General features: G+C 30.8%; 1 protein-coding gene across 1 annotated transcript; it reads left to right on the forward strand.

Moving 5' to 3' along the window:
• The first annotated feature begins 238 nt into the window (after positions 1-238).
• On the forward strand, positions 239-6,377 carry LOC120083902 (alpha carbonic anhydrase 7-like). The gene is made up of 6 exons (XM_039039811.2): positions 239-371; positions 1,018-1,235; positions 1,602-1,811; positions 2,620-2,787; positions 4,284-4,337; positions 6,075-6,377. Exons 1-6 carry the CDS (start codon positions 299-301, stop codon positions 6,159-6,161), a joined length of 810 nt encoding a protein of 269 aa, XP_038895739.1. The 5' UTR covers positions 239-298; the 3' UTR covers positions 6,162-6,377.
• The last annotated feature ends 16,291 nt before the right edge of the window (positions 6,378-22,668 follow it).

Genomic DNA, 22,668 nt, shown 5'->3' on the forward strand with positions numbered 1-22,668 from the left:
TTGAAACGGGAACCACCTGAATTTGGACTTCTTTTGCTTTAAATACTTAATGATTAGTAATTAATTAATGCATTTTTTCCTTAGTGGAAAAGTTCATATTTTCTTCCCAAAAATTCAAACATTGTTTGGTGAAAAATAAACAGTAATCGAAGAAAATGAAATTAAGGTTCCTAATGTTTCTTGTTCCATTCACATTGTAAATTGAAGTTATAAATATCTTAAAAACTCATAAAACCATATTCTTAAAATCACACATCACAAATATTCTCTTGAGAAAGAGAGAGTTATTCATTAGGACATGGGGAAGCTCTTGTGCTCTTTCTTCTTTTCCATTCTTTTGCTTTCATTCAAGGCAAGATCCCAAGAAGTTGGTGAGACTCCCAACTTATGAAATGTTTTTTCTTTTTCGGTTTAAATCGTTTTAGTTTAATCTTGGTCCGGGAGATCCCAACGAGATACATGCACTACAACAAAACTGAAATTTCATGACATTTAAAAACCGTCACAATTAAAATTTGCGAGAACTATTTTCAGTTATTGTATTGACTGTCAAGGTATGAGTATCAATAACAATTATGTCATGAAAACTCACTTTTCTTGTATTGATGCGCTACTCTTATCATTACCAATTGATTTTGAGATAACATTACTTTACGTTATCTAATATTGTACCATAGTTCATGAAGCCTAAAACGAGCATTCCGTCTAAGATGGTGAACCCAAAGAAGCTCCATTTTGAGGGACATATTGGTGGATCCCACATTGAAATTAAAGGATCTTACCATCTTTAAGATCATACGTGAACTATTTCTCTTAGTATGAATTGATTTTGAGATGAAACTTCATGTTATTTAATAGTTTCACATGTTTTAACGTTTTTCAATTAGAGGAGTTAAACCACCTAAGAGAAAAAGTTTAGAATTTGGTGTAAATTTGGCTTGTAATTTTTCTTTTTCAAATTGTATTTTTATTATTATATTTTTGGATTTAAGGATTATATATGATTGTTTTATGTAGATGATGAAAGAGGGTTTGATTATGAAGGAGATGGAGAAAAGGGACCAATTCATTGGGGAGAGCTTAGAGCAGAGTGGCATACATGCAAGGTTGGGTTGATGCAATCTCCAATTGATTTATTGCATGAAAGAGTTGAAGTTATTTCTCACTTGGGAGACCTTAAAATCAACTACAAATCCTCTAATGCCACACTCAAGAATAGAGGCCATGATATGATGGTAATTAAATTCTTTTTTTAATTATAAATTACACTTTTGGTTTCTAAGTTTTGGGTTTAGTTTCTATTTGATTTCTAAATTTCTAAATATTATGCTTTTAGTATATAAATTCTGATTTTAATTTCAATTTAGTCCCTACGTTTCAAAATGTTACAATTTTACCCTTGATATTTGAGTTTTGTTTCAATTTGGTCTCTAATTTTGAAGACTTACACTCACATCAGTCTTTGGTGTTAATATCCGCTAATTAATTTAATGTAATTAAAACAAAAGGTGATTTTAATCGTTTTGAAATCACTCTCGAACATTAGATCTATAATATCTACGTCACATATATATAAAAGAAAAGTATTTGTGGTTATACAGATGAAATGGGTGGATGGTGGTGGATACATGGAAATGAATGGAACTCAATATAAACTAAAACAATGTCATTGGCACTCACCTTCCGAACACACCATTGATGGCAAGAAATTTGACCTTGAAGCTCACTTAGTCCATGAAAGCTCAAATGGGATGATTTCTGTCATTGGAATCTTGTATCAGATCGGAGAACCTGATTACTTCTTATCCACGGTGAGTTTAATGCATAATCGGGTCGATTTGTTTCGTAAACAATTTAAATTTTATTTTCTGTTTTTCGATTCATCGAGTTCGTGAATATGGATTCGATAGATGTATTTTTTAAAGTTGTTCTTAGATTTTTTGATTATTGCAGATTTTAGAACACAAGTTTTTATGTTTTTGTTGTATCCAAATGTCCAATTTGAAATTTGAAATTATAAATTTTATAAAAAGTATGAAAACTTGGATAAATATAGTGTTTTCATGTTTTAAGATATTCCATCAATTTTTGTCCCAATAAAAATATGTATAAGATATTATATTATATATTAATGGTATTATATTGTAAAATTATAATTATACAAAAAGAAGATTTAACATAAAACATGAATGTTGATAAATTGATTAATAATAATATGTATTAAACATAATAGTGGGTAATTATAATTAATTTTATTATTCACAAATATATTGTATCATATATTTTGAACCATTGTTTAAATGAGATTTATTTTTCAAATCTACTATCAACATTAATATAATAAAAATATGAAATACAACTCTATTTTCATTTGCTCTTTTAAATTTAAAATAATTATTTTAAATGATAAAATTATTAAAAATATTTTTAAATATAGTAAAATATCATTGTCTATCCGTGATAGACACTAATAGACATTTCTATAAGTATCTATCCGTGATAGATAATAACATTTTGCTATAATTATAAATAAGTTGGCTTATTTTCCTATATTTGAAAACACCTCTTAAATTTATGTTTTCAATTTAGTTCACAATAATTTCAATTTCATTGTATCAGATTAAAGGTGATTTAGAAATGGTATCAGATACCCATGAAGAAGAGAGAGTGATTGGAATAATTGATCCAAATCTATTGAAGATGGGCAGCAAACAATACTATAGATACATTGGCTCACTTACTGTTCCACCCTGCACTGAAAATGTGATGTGGACTATGATTCACCAGGTATACATTTTTTTAAATATATATATATTTTTTTATCTGTGAGTGTTTGAGCAAGCTTGCATGCACCTCAACTAATCGCACGGGACAACCAGCTTGACCCTACAATATTTGGATGTCAAGAAAACTCGTAGGATATTAAATCCTAAGTAGTCATAATGAATTGAATCCTTAACTCCTAAGCTTTTTGGCCTTTTCTTTTTGTTCCATTATCATTAGGTCAACCCATGAATACTTAGATATAAAATTTAATAGTTCATGTTTTGTTTTGTTTTTTTTTTTCTTTTTGAGTTTGAGAATATATATCGAGGGTGAGAATCTTTTGATCGAGGGTATATATATATACGTTACTTGAGCTATATACATGTGTTTGTGAGTCTTTGTAAATTAAAATTGATTTTTTGTTTGTTTGAGGGTGTTAAAAATCAAATTGAAAATATTCTCTTTCGTTTTTATTTTTCTATTCTCTTTTGTTTTTATTGTTTCTACTTTTTTAAAAGATAATTGAGTTATTAGTTGTAAATGTTTTCTTTGATAATTATTTAGATCTTCTTTCATAACTATTTAGATTTTGGTTTTTGGTTTTTGAAAAATAAAACCTATTTCTACCCTATTTCTTATCATGATTTACATGTTTCTTGAGTATAATGGTTGAATTCTTAGTCAAATTTCAAAAATAAAAATAAGTTTTAAAATTTGACTTGGTTTTTTAAATCGATGGTAAAATTTTAGGAATCTATTGTACACAAAAATGAAAGTTTAAAAATTTTCTAGACAATTTTTAAAATTTATGAACTTAGTGGACAAAAGAATTAAAATGTAATAATCTATGAGATACTTTTAAAAGTCCAGGACCTATTGAATGCACAATTGAAAGTTGAAAGATTTATAAAACAATTTTGAAACTTCACATACTAAAAAAACAAAAATTTAAAAACTCAAACGACTAAACTTCTCATTTAATTAACTTAAAATAAACTTTGTTTGGCTCAAAATATTTTTAGTTAGTAATAAACATTACAATAATCTTTTTTTTTTAACCAAAGTAGTTTAATTTTCTTTTCTTTTCTCTCTTTTTTCCTTCAAGAAAGGTGAGAATTAAACAAAACATATTAAAATTGGTGTTTGAATCTAGAGTTAATATGTTGGAGTTAGGATGTGTAGAATTGTGAAGATGAAGTTTTTCAGCAAATATGCAAAAGTGAGAAAAAGAAGATGAAATTTTTCGATAAATGTAAGAATTTCAACAATGAATACTGACGAATGAAATTGGTGGAATTAAATTATTTAACATCGATTTATGAATTTCGTAGGCCAAAATCTGAGAAATTGAAGAGAAGGAAAAACGTTTTTCAGAAGTAAAATAAAATAGTCACCAAATAAAATTTAAACTTAACGTAATTACTTAAACTATTAATTATTAAACATATGGTATATTTATATGATGCCTGCGTTTAATTATTTATTGCAATTACTAATTCTAATCTTGATTTCAATAGGTGAGGACTGTCACAGAAGAACAAGTGAAATTACTTCGAGTAGCTGTCCATGATGTAAGTTAGAATAATTAATTGAGATGCCAAAATATACATTTTTTTTCTATATTATATATAAATTTAGTTTTAGAAAATATATATTATATAGATTATTTTTTAATACAACAAATAGTGTAGGAAAGATTTGAACTATGACAAACTTAATCAAGGCCTAAGAGGCTCGAGTCCCCTCAATTTTTTATTTTTATATATACTATTTTATTAAAAAATGGATCTAAAACTTAAGAAACAAAAAACCAAGTACTTCAATGGTTTGACCATCTTCAACTCCTCGACATCTCAAGTTCGAGTCTCTTATGTAATATCTTATAAAAGCTCCACGACTTCTAAAGGAGATAATACATGTTAATTACCATTACTTTATTAATTTGACATACATATATTTATAGATTAATAGTGAAAGTACAATCATATTACAAATATATAATTAATGATTATTTAAGACTCCATTTAGTAACCGTTTTATTTTTAAAATTTAAGTCTATTTCTTTTTAAATTCTTACGAGTTTTTCATATTTTTTAAGTAAAAGTTAAATTCTTAGTTAAATTAAAAAAAAAAAATTAAAAAATAATTTTGTTTAGTTTTCAAATCTTGACTTAGTCTTTGAAAACATTGATATAAAGTATAACAAAACAAAAAAATTAGACCCCGTTTGGTAACCATTTTACTTTTGTTTTTGTTTTCGAAAATTAAGACTATAAATATTACTTTTACTTCTAAATTTCTTCCTTTGTTGTCTATTTTTTACCAACGGTTTAAAAAACCAAGCAAAATTTTGAGAACTAACTAAAAAAAGTAGCTTAAAAAATTATTTTTATTTTTAGAATTTTGCTAAGAATTCAACTATTGTACTTAAAAAAGATGCAAATTATTGTAAGAAACGTGGATGAAATAAGCTTAAATTTCAAAACAAAAACCACAAACCAAATTGTTACCAAATGGGGTCTTAGAGGAGCAATGTGTGTTAATAGATTTAATTTTCAAAAACTAAAAACCGAAAATCAAGGTGTTGTTTGGTAACTATTTGGTTTTTGATTTTTTTGTTTTTTTGAAAATTAAGCCTATAGGCACTACTTCCACCTCCAAATTTCTTCATTTATTATCTATTTTTTACCAATGGTTTAAAAAACCAAGCAAAATTTTGAAAACTAAAAAAAGTAAGCATTGTTGGGTAACCATTTTATATTTGAAAATTAAGCCTATAAACATTACTTCCACCTCCAAAATTTTTTTTGTTATCTACTTTTCACCGATGGTTTAAAAAACAAAACCAAATTTTGAGAACTAAAAAAAGTAGCTTTCAAAAAGGAGTTTTTGTTTTTAGATTTTGGCTAAGAATTCAACCATTGTATTTAAGAAAGATGCAAATCATTGTAAAAATCGTGAATGAAATATGCTTAATTTTCAAAAATAAAAACAAAAAATTAAATGGTTACTAAACGGGTCGTAGTTTTTAAATACCTATTTTTATTTTTAGAATTTGGCTAAGAATTCAACCATTATATATAAGAAAGATGCAAATCATTATAAGAAATAGTGAGAAAATAAGTTCATTTTAAAAAAAACAAAAAATAAAAAAAAATGAAATAATTATCAAATGAGGTCCAAATAATTTGGGAACGGAACTCACATAATATGTTTTTGATAAAGTTGAAATTGAAATTAAAGACACAAATTTAATTTTGTACATGTTTTGTTATAATCAAAGGTTTGATTTTGATATGTGCAAGCAGGACTCGGATTCTAATGCAAGACCGTTGCAACCAATCTATAATCGAACAATGCAACTCCAAACATCAAAGGAAAGTGAAGAATCATGAGAATAGATTTATATATTTCTCAATAATGCTTTCCCAATTTCATATTTTGTATTTCTTAATTGATTATCAATATTCTCCCTTCTATGCACACAATAAAAACAATATAATTGAATATTTTATCATATACTAGTCAAGACATATTATGTAATTTTAATTAACTGATTAAATAGTGGTTTCTTAGTATGTAATAAATAAATATTATAGGTTTTTATTTTAGTTTCTATAAGCTTTAGAAAGTTTGATAATATATCTTAACAATTTTTATTTTAATCTTTTCTTTTTTTGGAAAACCAAATGTTTTATATAATATAAAGAGATAAAAATTGTGCTAATAATTAAATTATCGAATAAATATGTTTATATTTTAGTATTATAATATAGATAATGCAATAAATTTTTTTATTTTAATGTTTTCACGTATCTCTACTATTAAATTAAAGTCACTCTCTCATACACAAAATGATGTATTGTTTTATCATATAACCACTTTCATTGAATTAAATTCTCTGAAATTTATTGTATTTTTCTCTAAACTGGGATCACATGATTTTTTTTTAAAGAATGTAATACACAAATATTAAATATTATTTTGTTTTTTTGTTTTTGTTTTCTTAGAGAAATAGGAGAGCTTGCATTTGCCGTCCCAAGGGTGTCTCAATCACCTCCTTTCTTTCTTTTTTTTCTTAGGACCAAGAAACTTGCTAGGGAAATGGAACAACAGGAATGTCACAAGTGCCTGAATACATTAACGGAGGATACATGATTAATTGAGTTCGATAATGTCTAAAAAAATCTCACATCCACATTAAGATTAGGAGTTTGTTAAGATGATTAAAACTTGGATATTTATAATCGATTTCATTCTTAAACTTAACCAATCATATAATGTCGTAAATATGACCATACAAAAATAGCCTATCATCAACACACAAACATGCTTCGATTATTATTACTCTACGACTAACATATTATTAAATGTCACATATCATAAGAAATTTTTTGACAAAGCAGAGAATAGATGAAGGATGATCAATCCACATGCAAGTTCTACGCATAGAAATTTATATTGCATCAAAAAATCACAAGCATTCAACAAGTAAATAAAAAAAAAATCACAAACTCTCATAATCAAATCAAATAAGGTTTAATCCTTAATCCTAAGCTAGAAAGAACTTACCTTATCTATGGAATATGTTAATCAAATGGAGAACGGAATGAGGGGAACTCAGAGTCTCGAGGGTTGGATGACCTAATTGAGGAATGGGGTTATATTTATAAATTGAGTTGATCCTTCATTGTTGATAGCGTCACGATGTTGAGCAATTGATCTACAACTATTTTCTTCTAGCGTCAAACACAACATTAGGCCCCAAGGGTATTTTGATTATTTCTCCTCTTACTTAGTCTGGTTACAGAATTAGGACTCTAGATGGTCAATTTTAGCTCGGTTGTTACCTAAAGCTTAATTCTACCTCTAAAACACTTGAAATCTATAAAATCATGAAATAAACACATTCAATGTTGAGCAATTTAGTTGCTTGCAAGGCTTGTTGATGTAGTGATATTTTGTTGTTGTTTATGAAAATAAAGGTTAAATGTAAAGAACCAACCGTTCCAAATAAAAAACTGCAGGCGATACTCATGCATGCTAAAAATAAAATTGGTTAAAACGGTTAAAATCAAAGATTTAAGAAAAGGAAATCAAAACAACTTTAAGGAACAAACATGAACAAATTTATTTCGGGGTGCCATAAAAAACATAAAATAAGAATAATTGTAACTTTAGGACAACCAAATAAATGTTATGATTCAAGAAAATGATGCCAATGCTAGCTTTTGAAAACAAAAGTAAATTAACTAAAGAGTTCATACAACAATTATGCAATGCAAAACCTTCTTTTAACTTTAGCCTTTGCTTGTCCAACGTGGATAATTAATCATTTTCCATGCTACTAACTCTCTACGGTGCAAGTGTTGGATAGCAGTGAAGGGATTGAATCCTAGTCGTAAGTGTGTGAACGTTGTACGTCTTAATTTTCAATTGATTAAAAACAGAAAACTCAAAGAAACATGAACAAAATTCACAGGATAAATAGTAAATCAAATTACACAGCATGCTTTGGTGAGGAAAAAGAGAAAATTTAGAAATTACCCTTAAAAGACAAAAGTTCTTCGTGTTTCCTCTCTCGATCTCACTAGCGGTCACATTCCATCTCCCTTCCGATCTCACCAATGTAGCAACTCAGAGAAATCAAGGGGGAACACCACCACAAGACTTCCCCATTATTCTCAAAGAAGAGAGTCGATGCGAAGTTGTGGACTCGCAACAATTAATTTTGGGAGAAGGGAGTAGGAGATGTATGAGAGAAATTCATATAGAAAAAAATTCAGATCACACCTTTTTCAAAGAAGGAAGAAGAAACCAATCCCAATTTTTTTTTTTTAAACATGAACTTCTCCTATAATTAGGATAGGTGGATCATTTAATATTTGAATTAAATAAAAAGAATTATCAATAAAACCAATTTTATTAATAAAACTATATGTTATAGCACATTTAACATATAATCTATAGTTTATATTATATCACATATAATAAAACTATATGTTATATGACATATAACATATAACCTATCGTTTATATTATATCATATATAATATAACCTATAGTTTATAAATATCTTACACAACCTATAGAATAAGTATGAATCAAATTCACGTTAATTTTAACCTATAGTTTTTATATGAATCATATTCAATATTTATTTTCCCCATTAAAACTTTATAATATAATGTATCATATATATTATATTAATTATATCTCATATAATTAATTTCCTTTTATTAATTTGAACAATTCAAATTAATCCAAAATTAATTTGATTTTTATTAATCCCAATTGATCTAATGAGGGGACCTTATAGACCTATAGATTGAAGCTTCAATGATACTTGATTAATTAATTAAAATCTCTAATTAAATTAATCAACCTTCATTAATTGTCGATCACTCAATTAAAGATTGACAGTTACACTCTTCACACTATAGATATATTTTTGTAACTATAGTTAAATTGATCCATCTAATGAATAACGAGTTATAGTCCAACTATAATTTAATCCCTCTTTGATCAGAAGAGGGTAAGGCGCCTCATTGTTCAAGCCCCGAAATCCGCTTTTAAGGTAGCAAAACACGGAAGTTAACAAAATCATTAACAGAATCATTAAGCACTCTAATTACATTAATTTAAATAACAAGCATGTAAACTCATAGTTTTCTCCTAACAGGGTTTTAGTTTGTATACCTTTGATGATTTCCATTTAATACTTGCTTGCTCCAAGAAATTGGCCTTCAATCTCTTCAGTAGACCACTCAGTAGACCACCAAGAATATCTTCTCTACTAATCTCAGCCTTGGATCAAGTAGTGGAACTCCAATTGAGATGGAATTGGAGGAGGTTTGAAGAGGCCGGTTTGAGAGAAGAAAAATTCTCAACATAATTTTTCTCTAAAATTCAATTGCTTGTCCTATAAAACTGATTAATTCTCAGCCTTTTAATCAGATTAAGCATGTAAGCACTTGAATAATCAGCTGATTGACACTTCAAAGAGCATTATATAAGTGAGCTTGGTGTTAATTGTGGATAAATCCACTATGAAAGTGAATTTAGGATAAATCCACTTAATTAACTTATTTTCTAATTTTAATTGTATTTAATATAAAAGTAAATTAAATATAATTTATATTCAATTTCAAAAATTGAATTTCTTTTGAAATTTAATTTAATTTAATTAATTAAACAAATATAATTAATTAAATAATAATAATTTAATATCAATTATTAAATTGAAAAAACACCTAATGCAAACATGAACCTCTATTCATGTAATCAATATTTAAATATATTGTACTCTCTAAATATGTTTAATTTCAATAAATTTAAACATTAATTATATCGAATATAATTATCTAAACCCTAAATTGATTTTGAACATTCCAAATTCACTCAATATTCTAATCCAAGGTTTAATCTTTTATGAGCTAGTAGAAGGACCTTACGGACAACTCCAACGATTTAAGATTAATTGGCTAAACTCTTTAGACCAAATTAATCAATATTCGTTAATTCTCGAAGCATACCACTATAGTTCAATAGTTGCACTCTCCTCACTATAGATATATTTTTGTCCACTTGATTTAACCATAATCAGTAAGTCGATCCTTTATAGGTCGTTTGTATTTATAGCTAGGTCAAAATCATCGTTTTACCCCTTTAAATACATTTTGCTCCGTAAGTCTCCACTGATCCTCTATTGAACAATTGGTTATAGTCCAACTAATAAACCATATCACTCTCTCCCATTAATACTTTATAATATAATGTATTATATACATTATATTAATTATATCTCATATAATTATTTCCCTTTTATTAATTTGGATAATTCAAATTAATCCAAAATTAATTTGATTCTCATTAATCCCAATTGAGCTAACAAATGAACCTTATGGGCCTATAGATTGAAGCTCTAATGGTACTTGATTAATTAATTAAACTCTTTAATTAAATTAACCAATCTCCATTAACTGTTGGCCACTCCATTAAAGACCGACAATTGTACTCTTCGTACTATAGATATATTTTTATTCCATTGGAATTAGTGTTTTCATGCAAATCATTAACTCAAAGTGGAATTAGTGTTTTCAAGTGGGATGAACACCTAGCAACATTATTTTAATTAAAATTATAAAAGATGGATTTTCCCACTAAATGAATCTTGGATCTTTCCACTAACTTGATCAAAGGTCAAACTTTGACTCTCAATGTCCATAGTCAACAATTTGACTTTTTGACTCTCAAATATAAAGTAAACATTTTGACTTTATCTCAATTTTGACCTAGTCCACAATTTAGACTTTTGTTGTCATTTTGACCACTTTAATTTAAAATTTATTTAAAAATTAATTAAGCAATTTAATTAATTGAAACCATATTAATCTCGATTAATCCTAATTGACCATTTTTTATTCCCTATTTAAAAAAATTTCGATATTCAAATCTTATTTAAATATATATATCTCTCTCTGTATGTTTAATTCACAATTAAATATTAGGTTAAATATCAGATATATTTAACACTTTACTCCAAAAATCAAATTCGAACACTTTAAACTCGTTTGTCACACTGTTCTACAATTTAGTTCGATATGGGCTAGTAGGGGGACCTTATAGAACTACAGATCATGGACTCCAATGATCTGAGATTAACTGGTTAAACTCTTTAACTCAATTAACCAACATTCGTTAACTACCGGATCACTCCACCAAAGTCCAATAGTTGCACTCTCCTCTCTATAGATATATTTTTGTCCACACGATATAATCTTAATCAGTAAGTCAACCCTTCATAGGTTGTTCGTAATAACGGCTGGGTCAAAAGCTGTTTTACCCTCGAGATTACATCTTACTCCTTAAGTCCCACTGATCCTCTAAGGAACAATTGATGTATAATCCAATCACCAAATCGAGTCTCTCTTGGGTAATGAGAGAGTGGGGTCCCTTGTCCAAGACTTGGAGTCAACACTTAAGGGAACAACATCTCTACTATCCCTAAAAGTGGGTAGGAATGAATTCCGTCTTGCACCCTATGTCCCCAACCATCTACTCGGTCTTGTCCTTGAAATGGGGAGCTTATTGAGTCGATACTGATGAGCCAGCTCTCACCCATGCAAATCTAAGGATAATTCCAAATAAACAGGAGTTCATAGTTAACTCAGTATTAAAGTCAAGTTACCTAGATCATTACTTGGAAATAGTCTGTCTTAAACAGTAAACAACATTATAAAGTAAGAGTAACTTATTTTTTGGTCCGGTCTTATACAAACTCTTTGCACACGACGCCTCCACTCACATGTCTCCACGTGAATGATTCAGGATCACATCGTTTGTACTAAATACAAAGTGGGTCACATCCAATAGTGTCCCCAAAATAAGGTATCCACTCTTAACTGTATACTATAGACCGTTTAGTCTATTTACTCGAACTTGATCTACTTTTATGTCGCTACATAAAGCCCAAGTATTCACGTTATAGCCATGGATCTTAGTTTATTGGATTTAGGGTTTTCTAAAACCAAAAGAGCAATTCATATATTCAATAACAACTTTATTGAATAAACCTCAATAACAACTTTATTGTAAACAGAATAAGTTTAAAGATCACAAACTGCGAGTTTTAGGGCATACAATCCAACATGTATAAGATTGGACCGTGAAATATTTAATCTCTCTTTATAAATCTGTTAGTTGATGAGATTGATATTTCATAGGATGATCATGTGCAACTCAATCTTAATCTTGAGTAATTTATGAACTTCTGTCAGTGAGGTCAGCCCTTTGATTTTCACGTGTGAGAATGGCTCAAGTTGCTGACTCAATAAGTCTAACATTTTTGGACAAGACGAACATTTGACCAAGATGTAATTATGAAACAACTCGTGAAGGACCGACTTGTTTATATTGATTATAGCCATGGACACAATTTGTTCTATAGTAGTTTATTCTATAGTTAATGAATGAAGCTTAATTTATTTAAAAAGTTTAATTAATTAATCTTGGGTCATTGAAACTCATAATTTGTAGATCTATAAGGTCCTCTTTCTAGCTCACTGTGGACCAACAAGGATCAAATATATTGAAAACAAAAATTGAAATGTTAAAATTTCATGAGAGAAAATATTAATTGTATTGGATACAATTAATACACGATTTATTATAAAGTTTATTTGAATGAGATTCAAATTATAACTTTATAATACGGAGAATGAATTTATTTGAATGAGATTCAAGTAAATAAATTATTTAATTTGAATAATATTTGAATTAAATTGACAATGAGAGAATTAATTTGTTTAAATATGATTCAAATAATTAATTATTTAATTTGGATGAGATCAAAATAAAATAGATAATGCAGAGAATAAATATTTAAAACATTTTAATATGAGATATTAATTGGGTAAGCATTAGGAGTAAGCATAAAGGCACCGAAAATCGTTTCGATCGATCAAAATCGGTCGAATTGAGGTCAATCGATTGGTTTCCGATTTTCATATAAAAATTTTGAAAAACTGACCGACTGACGATATATATAAAAAAATATTTTTAATACTTTTTTAAAAATAAGTATAAAAGTAAGCCCACTACCATCAACCCAAGCCTATTGTCTTAGTATTGATTTATTATTTTCTTTTTTATGTTGGCTAAATTCCAAGCCCACTACGTGATTGATTTAAAATTTTCATAAAAAAACTTATTGATTTAAATTTTAACAAAGTTGCAAATTATGTTAACATAACAATAACACTTCATCAATTCTTCTTTCATTTTCATTCACTTTGGCTTTGCATACATTTTTTCTTAAGCTAGACACAAGTATAAATTTAACTCAAGTGTCTTGATAAGCACAAGTCAAATGCGGGAATCTAAAGTAGACTAACACAAGATGGTCTATTGATCTGTTGCAGTGGTTCACTATCTAACGGTATGTGTTGGTTATGTACACTAAACTACTTAACACGCTTGCAAGAGGAAGTTGAAGTTCCATTGCAGAAGCGAGGATCGTTCCCAATTTTAATTTTCACAGAACAAAATTTTACAGAACATAATTATGAAAATTACATAAACTTTATAGTATGCAAGGGAAGGGAAAATGAATTAGGGTTTAGGAAAGACTTACCCTTGAAGAAATGAAACAGTTTTCACGAAATCCCCTCTCAAAAATCGATGACGAATAATCACAATTACGAATACCCAAAGATGACGCCACCAAGCGGAGCCCTCTGTATTCTCTTTTGGGTAGAGAATCCTCAAGAGTTGTGTGGGCTATGAGATTTTGGAATAGATAGAGATTGAGGGGAGAAGAGAGATTTTTGGGAAATTTTACAGAAAGATCACCAAAACACAACATTCATCTATAACAAGTCTTCGTAAAGAAGATTATCACCACAACTGCCCCATTTCTCACGATAGACCAAGAGAAAATTAAGGGGAGAGAAGTTATTTTCCTCCCTTTAATTTTAATTTAAATAAATATATTATATATACTAACTTATTATATATATATATATATAGCTATAACTATATGTTATATCATATAAAACACATAAGCTATAGTTTTATATTGTATCAAATGTAATATAACCTATAGATTTAATTTTCTCATTAATGTATGGTATTTAATATAAATCCCATTTATACTAAATTTAATTATATGAATCCAATTCACATAATTAACATTTCAATCATATTCAAATATTTATTTCTCTCAAATAAAATTTATATTATAATGTATCAAATACATTATATTAATTATATCATATATAATTAAGTTAAATTAATTATATTACATATAATTAATTACCTTAATTAATTTGAACAATTCAAATTTAATCCAAAATTAATTCTCAATAATCCTTGTTGAGCTATAGTGGGGACCTTATGGACTTATAGATTGAAGCTCCAATGCTACTTGAATAATTAATTAAACTTCTTTAATTAAATTATTCAACATCCATTAATTGTCGGTCACTCCACTAAAGACCGACAGCTACATTCTTCGCACTACAGATATATTTCTGTGACCATTATATATAACTAGTCAATAGTACGATGACCTTTCTCAAATTGCTCATAAGTACAGCTGGGCCAAAATTATCGTTTTTGTGAAACCCAGATTTCTATTTTCCTTACTTAAGCAAGAGATAAAAGGAATTAACTAAGTGAAAGTTAAATTCTAAGTTAAGGGGAACGAAATTTTTAAGTGTTAAGTAGAATAATTTAAGTTGAACTTTAATTGGTAAAATTGTAATGAAATTTGAATAATAAGTAGGTTGATGAGAAAGTTAGTGTGGAATGGTGAAGAAGGAATGTGGATTTGAAAAAGAAAAATATGGAAATTGAGTTTGGGAAATTTTGGTTAAGTATAGGGAAGTTATGTGAAATGCGTTATGGATGAAGAAAGGATTGAAGAACTGAGAAAAATATGGAAAATTATTTTGGGGAAAATCTAGAAAAAAAGTGTAGAGTTGCACGGAGACAAACAATTCGCAGTAGCTAAGAGCGAGATCGTTGAGAGAGAGATTATTGAGATCGAGACCAGCGAGATTGGAGAGGAAATGAGAGAGAGCGAGATTGGATAGAAGATGGGAGGGAGCGAGACCAGCGAGAAAGTGGGAGAGAGCGAGATTTTGAGCTAGAAAGTTGGAGAGAGCGAGAGTGGAGAGAGCGAGATGTTGAGCGAGAAAGTGGGAGAGAGTGAGAGTGGAGAGAGTGAGAGTGGAGAGAGCGAGATCAGCGAGAAAGTGGGAGAGAGCAAGAGTGGAGAGAGCGAGAGCAGCCTGTGTGCATCAGCAACGCCTTGTCCGGTGCTGCATTCGAACGTCACGCCCATGCCTCGCCTATGCATTGAATGGTCGAGCAAGCTTCTGGGTGATGTATTTGGACGTGTTGGGGTGGATTATGCATTTAAAAACCCTAATTTGAATAAAAACAAAGCTTGAAGATGTAAGAGAAAACGTCAATTAAAATCTAGGTGTCCGATTAAAAGAAATTCTTAAACCCTAAGAAATTGTGTTGGATGCGTTTGGGAAGAACACATTGAACCAAGGTGAAGTCAGCTTACGTTGATAAAGGGAGGATTAAACATTTGGCCATGCAGCCAAGTAGGTACTGTTAATCCCACGAGCAATTTGAACACCTATAAATAGGGAGTTGGGATTTCATTTTCAAATCACACAAAAATCATAAATTTCGTAGAGAAAGTAGAGGGCAGTGAGGGTTCAGAGGAATGTGTCAAATTTGGACGAGGAGATCTTCCAATCTACTCGTGTGTTTGGAGTGATTTTAAAGCCATCTGAAAGATCTGGAAGTCTAGTTTTCAGAGTAGAGCTATTGGAGGAAAAGGCTCAAAGGAACTGGGCTGTAGGTTGAGAAGAAAGCAGAAGGGTCAGACTGTCAGATCAGTCTGAGCCAGTCTTGAAGATTTTAAGATTCCGGCCAAACCACGAGAAATTATGAGCTGAAAGTTTAGGGTAAGATTGCTAAGATATTTTAGAATAAGTTTGTAGAAGGAAGTATTTCCAAATAAGGTTCGAAACTATGAGTAATCTAAGTTGTAAGTTGAATCTGGATTCTAGGGGTGAAAAAGGGACCCGAGGAGCTACTAGAGTGAAAAGTTCCTAAGAGTTCGAGGTGAGTGGTTAAAATTTTTTCAAACTAAAACTTTTTTAAACTGTTTTGATTACAAAAGTTTTACAGAAAGCATGTTTGCGAAAATAATTCTCATGCCTACTCGTTTCATAAAGTGGTTTCCAAGCAAGATTTGAATTGTGTTGTGAACGCATGCCTATTGTTGAAAAACTATTTACATATATTGATTTTATCCAGCATACGTTACCATCTTTAAAGCCATGTTCTATATGTGTTATACTGTACATGCTTTAAAGAGGAATTTTTTTTATAAATAGTTTTGGTAAAATACGATGCCGAAGTATAAGGAGAAGGCATCCACCCAACTAGATACTGAAGTACAAGGAGAATGTATCTATTGGTACTGAAGTACGTTTAAGAAGGTACCACGCCAATGGGATACTGAAGTACGTTGGAGAAGGTATCCTAGTAGCTCAATACTGAAGTACAAGGAGAAGGTATCTGAGCAGTAGTACCTAATGTGACCACAGGTGAATAAAGTCAGAGATTGAGCAAAAGGGTTCTCTCTAGACTAGTAGTTGGTGTTGGGATTATTTTACCAGTTATACAGTACTTTGATTTGAGAAATGATTTTACTGTATTATGTTTAAAACAACTTTATATAATTTACGCTTGGAAAATATTTATGCTGCAAAAGTTTATATTTCAGATAAAACTATTTTCTGAAATTATGCATGAGAATTTACTATGTTTTCTCGGTCACTCACTGGGCGTAAGCTCACCCCGTTTTCAAATGTTTTTGTTTTTCCCCCCCCCCCCCCCCCCCCCCCCCCCCCCCCACAGGTAACGGTTAAATCCTCTGAAGACAGCTCAGTATCTGCTCTGCCACTAAAGGACCATGTTTTCTCGTACACATGTTACTATTGTTCATATAGGGACTAGGGTTTGTGGGTTTTGGGACTTGTAAATCTAATGTTGTAAATACTCTAAACATATTAAGTTTCTAAGTTAATAAATTGTGAGCCTACAGCCGTTCCGTTGCATATAATTTGTATTTGGTATCAGAGTTATTCCGCAAGAGTTTTTAGGCAGTAAGTGTCAGCCTAAGGGTTGATAACTTCTGTAGTCATGCCCTTCTCTAGACTAAGAGGGTGATCTGGTGCGGGGTGTGACAGTTTTGCCTCTATAGTTACATCTAACTCCTTAAGTACCATTGATCCTTCTAATTAACAAAAATTCATAGTCCAACTATGACCAAACCCCTCTCGGGCCAAGAGAGAGTGTGGTGCCACATTGTTCAAGTCTCGGAATCAGCCCTTAAGGGAGCAATTTATCTACTTATCCTGACTTTAGAGAAAGAGTGAATTTCATCTTATATAGCTGTGTTCCCAACTCCCCAATTAGACGAATCTCTAAAATGGTAGGCTTATTGAATCAGTGATTTGGCCACTCTTACCCATACAAATCAAAAGACTACCTTCAACTGGTGGCTTTGGTCTTACTGCCCCTTTGGGCAGCAACTGGTGAGTTAGCTTGCCCCTTTTCACTTTTCTTCTTCTTCTTCTTCCACTTTTTGGTGCTGGAAGAAGAAGGCATAGACTTAGTTCTAGAGGTCGAACCTATGTAGAAGTTTTTAGAGGATGAGGCAACATTTACCTCACCCTTTTGTTCCTTGGTTTTCATCAAGGATTACAAAGTCTGTAGCTTATTGAGCAAAATGGTTAGGTTGTAGTCAATCCTGTTCACAACAACATTGCTATAGAACTATAGGAAACTTTCAGGTAAAGTTTCCGAGATGAAGTTAACCTAATTGGCCTCATCAATGATAAACTTGTTCATCTCAGCCACGTTGAAGTGGACCATCATGTTGAAAACATGTTCTTTAACAGATGCCCCTTCTTGCATACATGCATTGAAGATGAATTTCAGAGCGTCATGTTTGAGTTGTGTGGATGGTTGTCCGAACATCCTCCACAAGGATTCAATGATCTCACAACCAGTGATCATAGGCTCATGCTTCTTGGTCAAGGCTTCAGAAAAGCTTTCCAAGATGTATGCTCGGGCTTTTTCATTTGCCTGTATCCAACGCACATATGCCTCTCAAACGTTTCAAGGAGCATTTTTTATAGGAACAAGAGGACAATCCTACATAAGGAAAAATCTTATGTCTTTATTGAAGGAACTCTTAAACAGGAGTATCCATGAGAACGTTCGGATCTTTCTTATTTCATTGTGACCGAATTACCACACATACATTCTAACAAACGGGTATGCATTTTCACACTAATTATAGGCATGCTTTGACAAATAAAATACAACAGATTGAGTAAATGTACTAGTTGAAGGCTGTCTTCACTCACTCAATCCAGCGGAAGCGACTCTTCTATTGTCTTTATCACCCAACAATCAGTCGGCTAACAACACCACGATCGTCTACACGAACAACAATGCATGAACAAGCAGCAACCGGGGACGACACCATCACTCGAAGCCCTTGGTATTCTTGGAGTGAGAATCCAAAGAGTGGACTTTGATGGAATTAGTAGAGGGAGGAGGAAAAGATGATCGTGTAGAAAGACAAGCAAGTGGGAGATAGTATGTGACTATTGTATAGTCGAGTGCTCGTTGCTTAGAGAAAGGTACACGATTGTGTAGTTTTTACTAAGCGATCGTTTAACAAAGAGTAAGCGATCGTTTAGAAAAGCTCAGCGCACTAAGCGATCATTTAGAGAAGGCGAGTGATCGTTTAGAGAACACGTGCGATCGTTTAGTGCGCATGTGTGCGATCGTTTAGGCGATAGGTGCTATCGTATAGACTCTTAACTTAGCGATCGTGAAGTTTCCACATCGTGAGCGATTTTTTTCGAAATCTTTGCAAAAATGAAAACAATTTTCATTTTATTCTTGAGTTATAATAACCGAAATCAATCTTCCCACTTTTGCATGATTTAGGAGAAATACTCGGTCAATTATCACATAACCGCCTTAATTAAATAAATAATGAATATAATCATATTATATTTTTAACCTATAGTTTGATATCATATAACTACTATAGTACTTTCTTCTCTACTTGATATAAATCATATTTATATTTAATTTCCTCTAAAAAAATGTATCTCATACATTTAGTCAATTATATAATTTATAATTAACCAGTTCAATTATATCATATATAATCGAACTCCCTCTTGTCAATTTGAACATTTCAAACTTACCCAAAAACTGATTTTCGACTTTATCCAAGCTACCAAGGGGACCTTATGGACCTGTGGCTCGAAGCTTCAACGATACGTGAATAGCTAACTAAACTCTTTAACCACGAGATCCACCATTCGTTAACTGCCAGGGATTCCACTAAAGACCAATAGTTGAACTCTTCTTACCACAGATATATTTCTGTGTCCATCGGATATAACCAATCATGAGTACGATGGTCTTTCACAGATACTCGTAAGTACAATTGGGCCAATTTACCGTTTTTCCCCTGTAGTTACAGCTCACTCGTTAAGTACCAATGATTTTTTTAATGAACAATACAACATAGTTCAACTATGTGTGAACACCTATCGGGCCAAGAGAAGGTGTGTGGCGCATATCGTTCAAGCCCTGGAACCAACCCTTAAGGGAGCTATCTATCTACTTACCCCTGTTTTGAGGAAGGAGTGAATTCCATCTTGTCTAGTTGAGTTCCCAGCTCTCAAATCAGACGAATCCCCAAAATGGTAGGTTTGAGTCGGCGACCTGGCCACTTGCACCCATACAAATCAAAGGACTGCCCTCAATGGCAGGAGTTCTCAACTCACTCAAGATTGAGGTCATGTTACCTATGGTCATCCTAGTGAAGTGAAGTCTCTGTCATGAACGGTGTTATATAACGAGACATTAACACTTCGTGGTCAGGTCTTATACAAACTCTTTGTATAGGACGCCCCTGCTCGCATGTCCCTTACACGAATGATCAGGATCAGACCATCTGTGCTAAGTCACAACACTTGTGACTATTTCACAAAGCGGGCTGCGTTCGTAGTGTTATCAAGATAAGGTTTCCCTCCTATATCCATATACTACAGACCATTTTGGTTATCACTTAAGACATGATCCACTTGTATGTCATCACATACATGCTTAAGTTACATATAGATAACCAGGAATTTTAGGTTTATTGATTTGTGGTAAAATAAATAAAACAAACAACTGAGCAAAATCAAGAAGTGAAGTAAAGTATCATATATTATACAATACAAGCGTTCGTATAAACTGTTTACAAACTATAGGACACGAGACTTTAGGGCATCAACCCCAACAATCAATGATTAAAATCGTGTTCATTGTGTTTTTCCATGTAGTGTAATTTTTGCTAGTAAGTTTATTGGCAATGAGTAAATTTAGCATTGCAGAAGTCATTATGAAGTTTGCTGAAACATACAATTTATTTATATTAGTATTCAAGCATTGCCCATTTGGAAAAACCAATCAAATTTAGAAAAATAATTTTATGCACTCTATGTGACATCTATTTTGCAATGATGTTTCAGTGAGACAGGGTAAAAGCCATCATAGCGTGATCAGGTACCCTTTCATTGAAATGAGACCATCTCAACAAATATATAGAATAATTCATTATTACTATAAATATCAGTCACTATTTTTCGGTCTAGAAACTGTTAACTAGCTTAATATTTTGTTGTAAGTGTAACCCCTAATTTTAGATTCTAGAGTTCTGACCCAATGAGCCAACCGTAAGAAAAAATCGATCGGGGCAAAAACTAAAGAAATCCTATCCATTTATGGAGTTTGAGAAAAAATTCATGCAAATGTCATCCGTAGGGAGACACAAACAAAGGTGCCTCGAGATCGAGCATGAAAATTTACTACAAACTAATGAGAGACTGAGGGATGTGTTAACATACATCCCACTCCCACTTACTATAAACAATCTCTCCATTCACCTTGGTATTTACCTATACAAACATCACCCATAGGAGGAAACAAGCAAAGGTTCCTCGAGGTCGAGTATAGATCTCACAGTGTGAACTTATAAAAAGAACTGTGAAAAAGGAAAAATAAAGTATCATATACCTTATTTTCCTCAAACTAAGTGTTTTACCTAGGGTTATTTAACTTAAAAACATATGGCTAATTATTTTACTAAGTGATTGTTTAAATTTGTCTCAAAGTAACACTTACTTTGGATAGTTAAACAACTTTGATCAATGTTTATTAAACACTTTAATAAACTTTAATCAATGATTGCATGCTTGTAGCCAATTTATCTAATTTACCTTTCTAGGTCAGTTTTCGGGTAGAGGTGTTTCATTTCCGTCAACTTAGACAACCTAGCCTAGACAGAACAAGCCTTAGACAAAAGGTCCCTTCTAAGTACGTTTGTTAGAAATTTAATCTTTTAATTAAAACTAACATAATCCTATTAAATTGATTAAAAGATTAAACTTATTTCTAATCTCATTAGAAATGTGATCTTAGGTCTATGTGAATCATATTTTAAAACTATTTTTAAAAAATGAGTTTAACCTAAGGTTTGCATGCAATGTTGAATTATTGATTTTAGTTTCTAATTCCAGTTAATTATAACCTCTATAAATGAAATGAAATAAATTAAAACCAATCATCACATATGAAAGCATATTTAGGTAAATTATAATAATTATAAAATAATCTAAAGTAGTGACATGCTTCATGCAATTCCATTTCATTACTTAACATACATAACACTTATATACTAAAGTAATAAAATAATTAATAACATACATTCATCCATACATTCAGACTATATATTATAACACTTATAATATAAATGAGCATTGTTATGTTATTAATGCATGCAAACATATATTATAATACTTATATTATATGATGCATGAGCATGCTATAAAACTAAATCATGCAACTATATATTATAACTTTTATAATATAGATGATGCATGTATAATGCATAACCTATGGTGGGATTTTACTATATGGCATACATTATGATATATATAAATAAAATGAAATTATACATCAAATGCATAATTTAAACAACCATTATTGGACTGAGATTGGACTCCTAGGCAATTAATTTAATTAATATAACACTTATATTAATTTAATTAATTAAAAACAATTAACCATTACATAATTAATAGCCAATAAGTTCAAAACAGGTGAATCGGGCCTTGAACCGCTTGAACTGGATCACTCAACACCCGAAACCGCCCTCGAACCGCTCGAACCAAGCCAATTGAATGCGAATTAGATGCAACTTGAACTGAACTGTGCACGAACTGGGAAAAA

The sequence above is a fragment of the Benincasa hispida genome, chromosome 8 (genome assembly GCF_027475165.1).
Source record: "Benincasa hispida cultivar pf3 chromosome 8, pf3_genome.v1.1, whole genome shotgun sequence".
Taxonomy (NCBI): domain Eukaryota; kingdom Viridiplantae; phylum Streptophyta; class Magnoliopsida; order Cucurbitales; family Cucurbitaceae; genus Benincasa; species Benincasa hispida.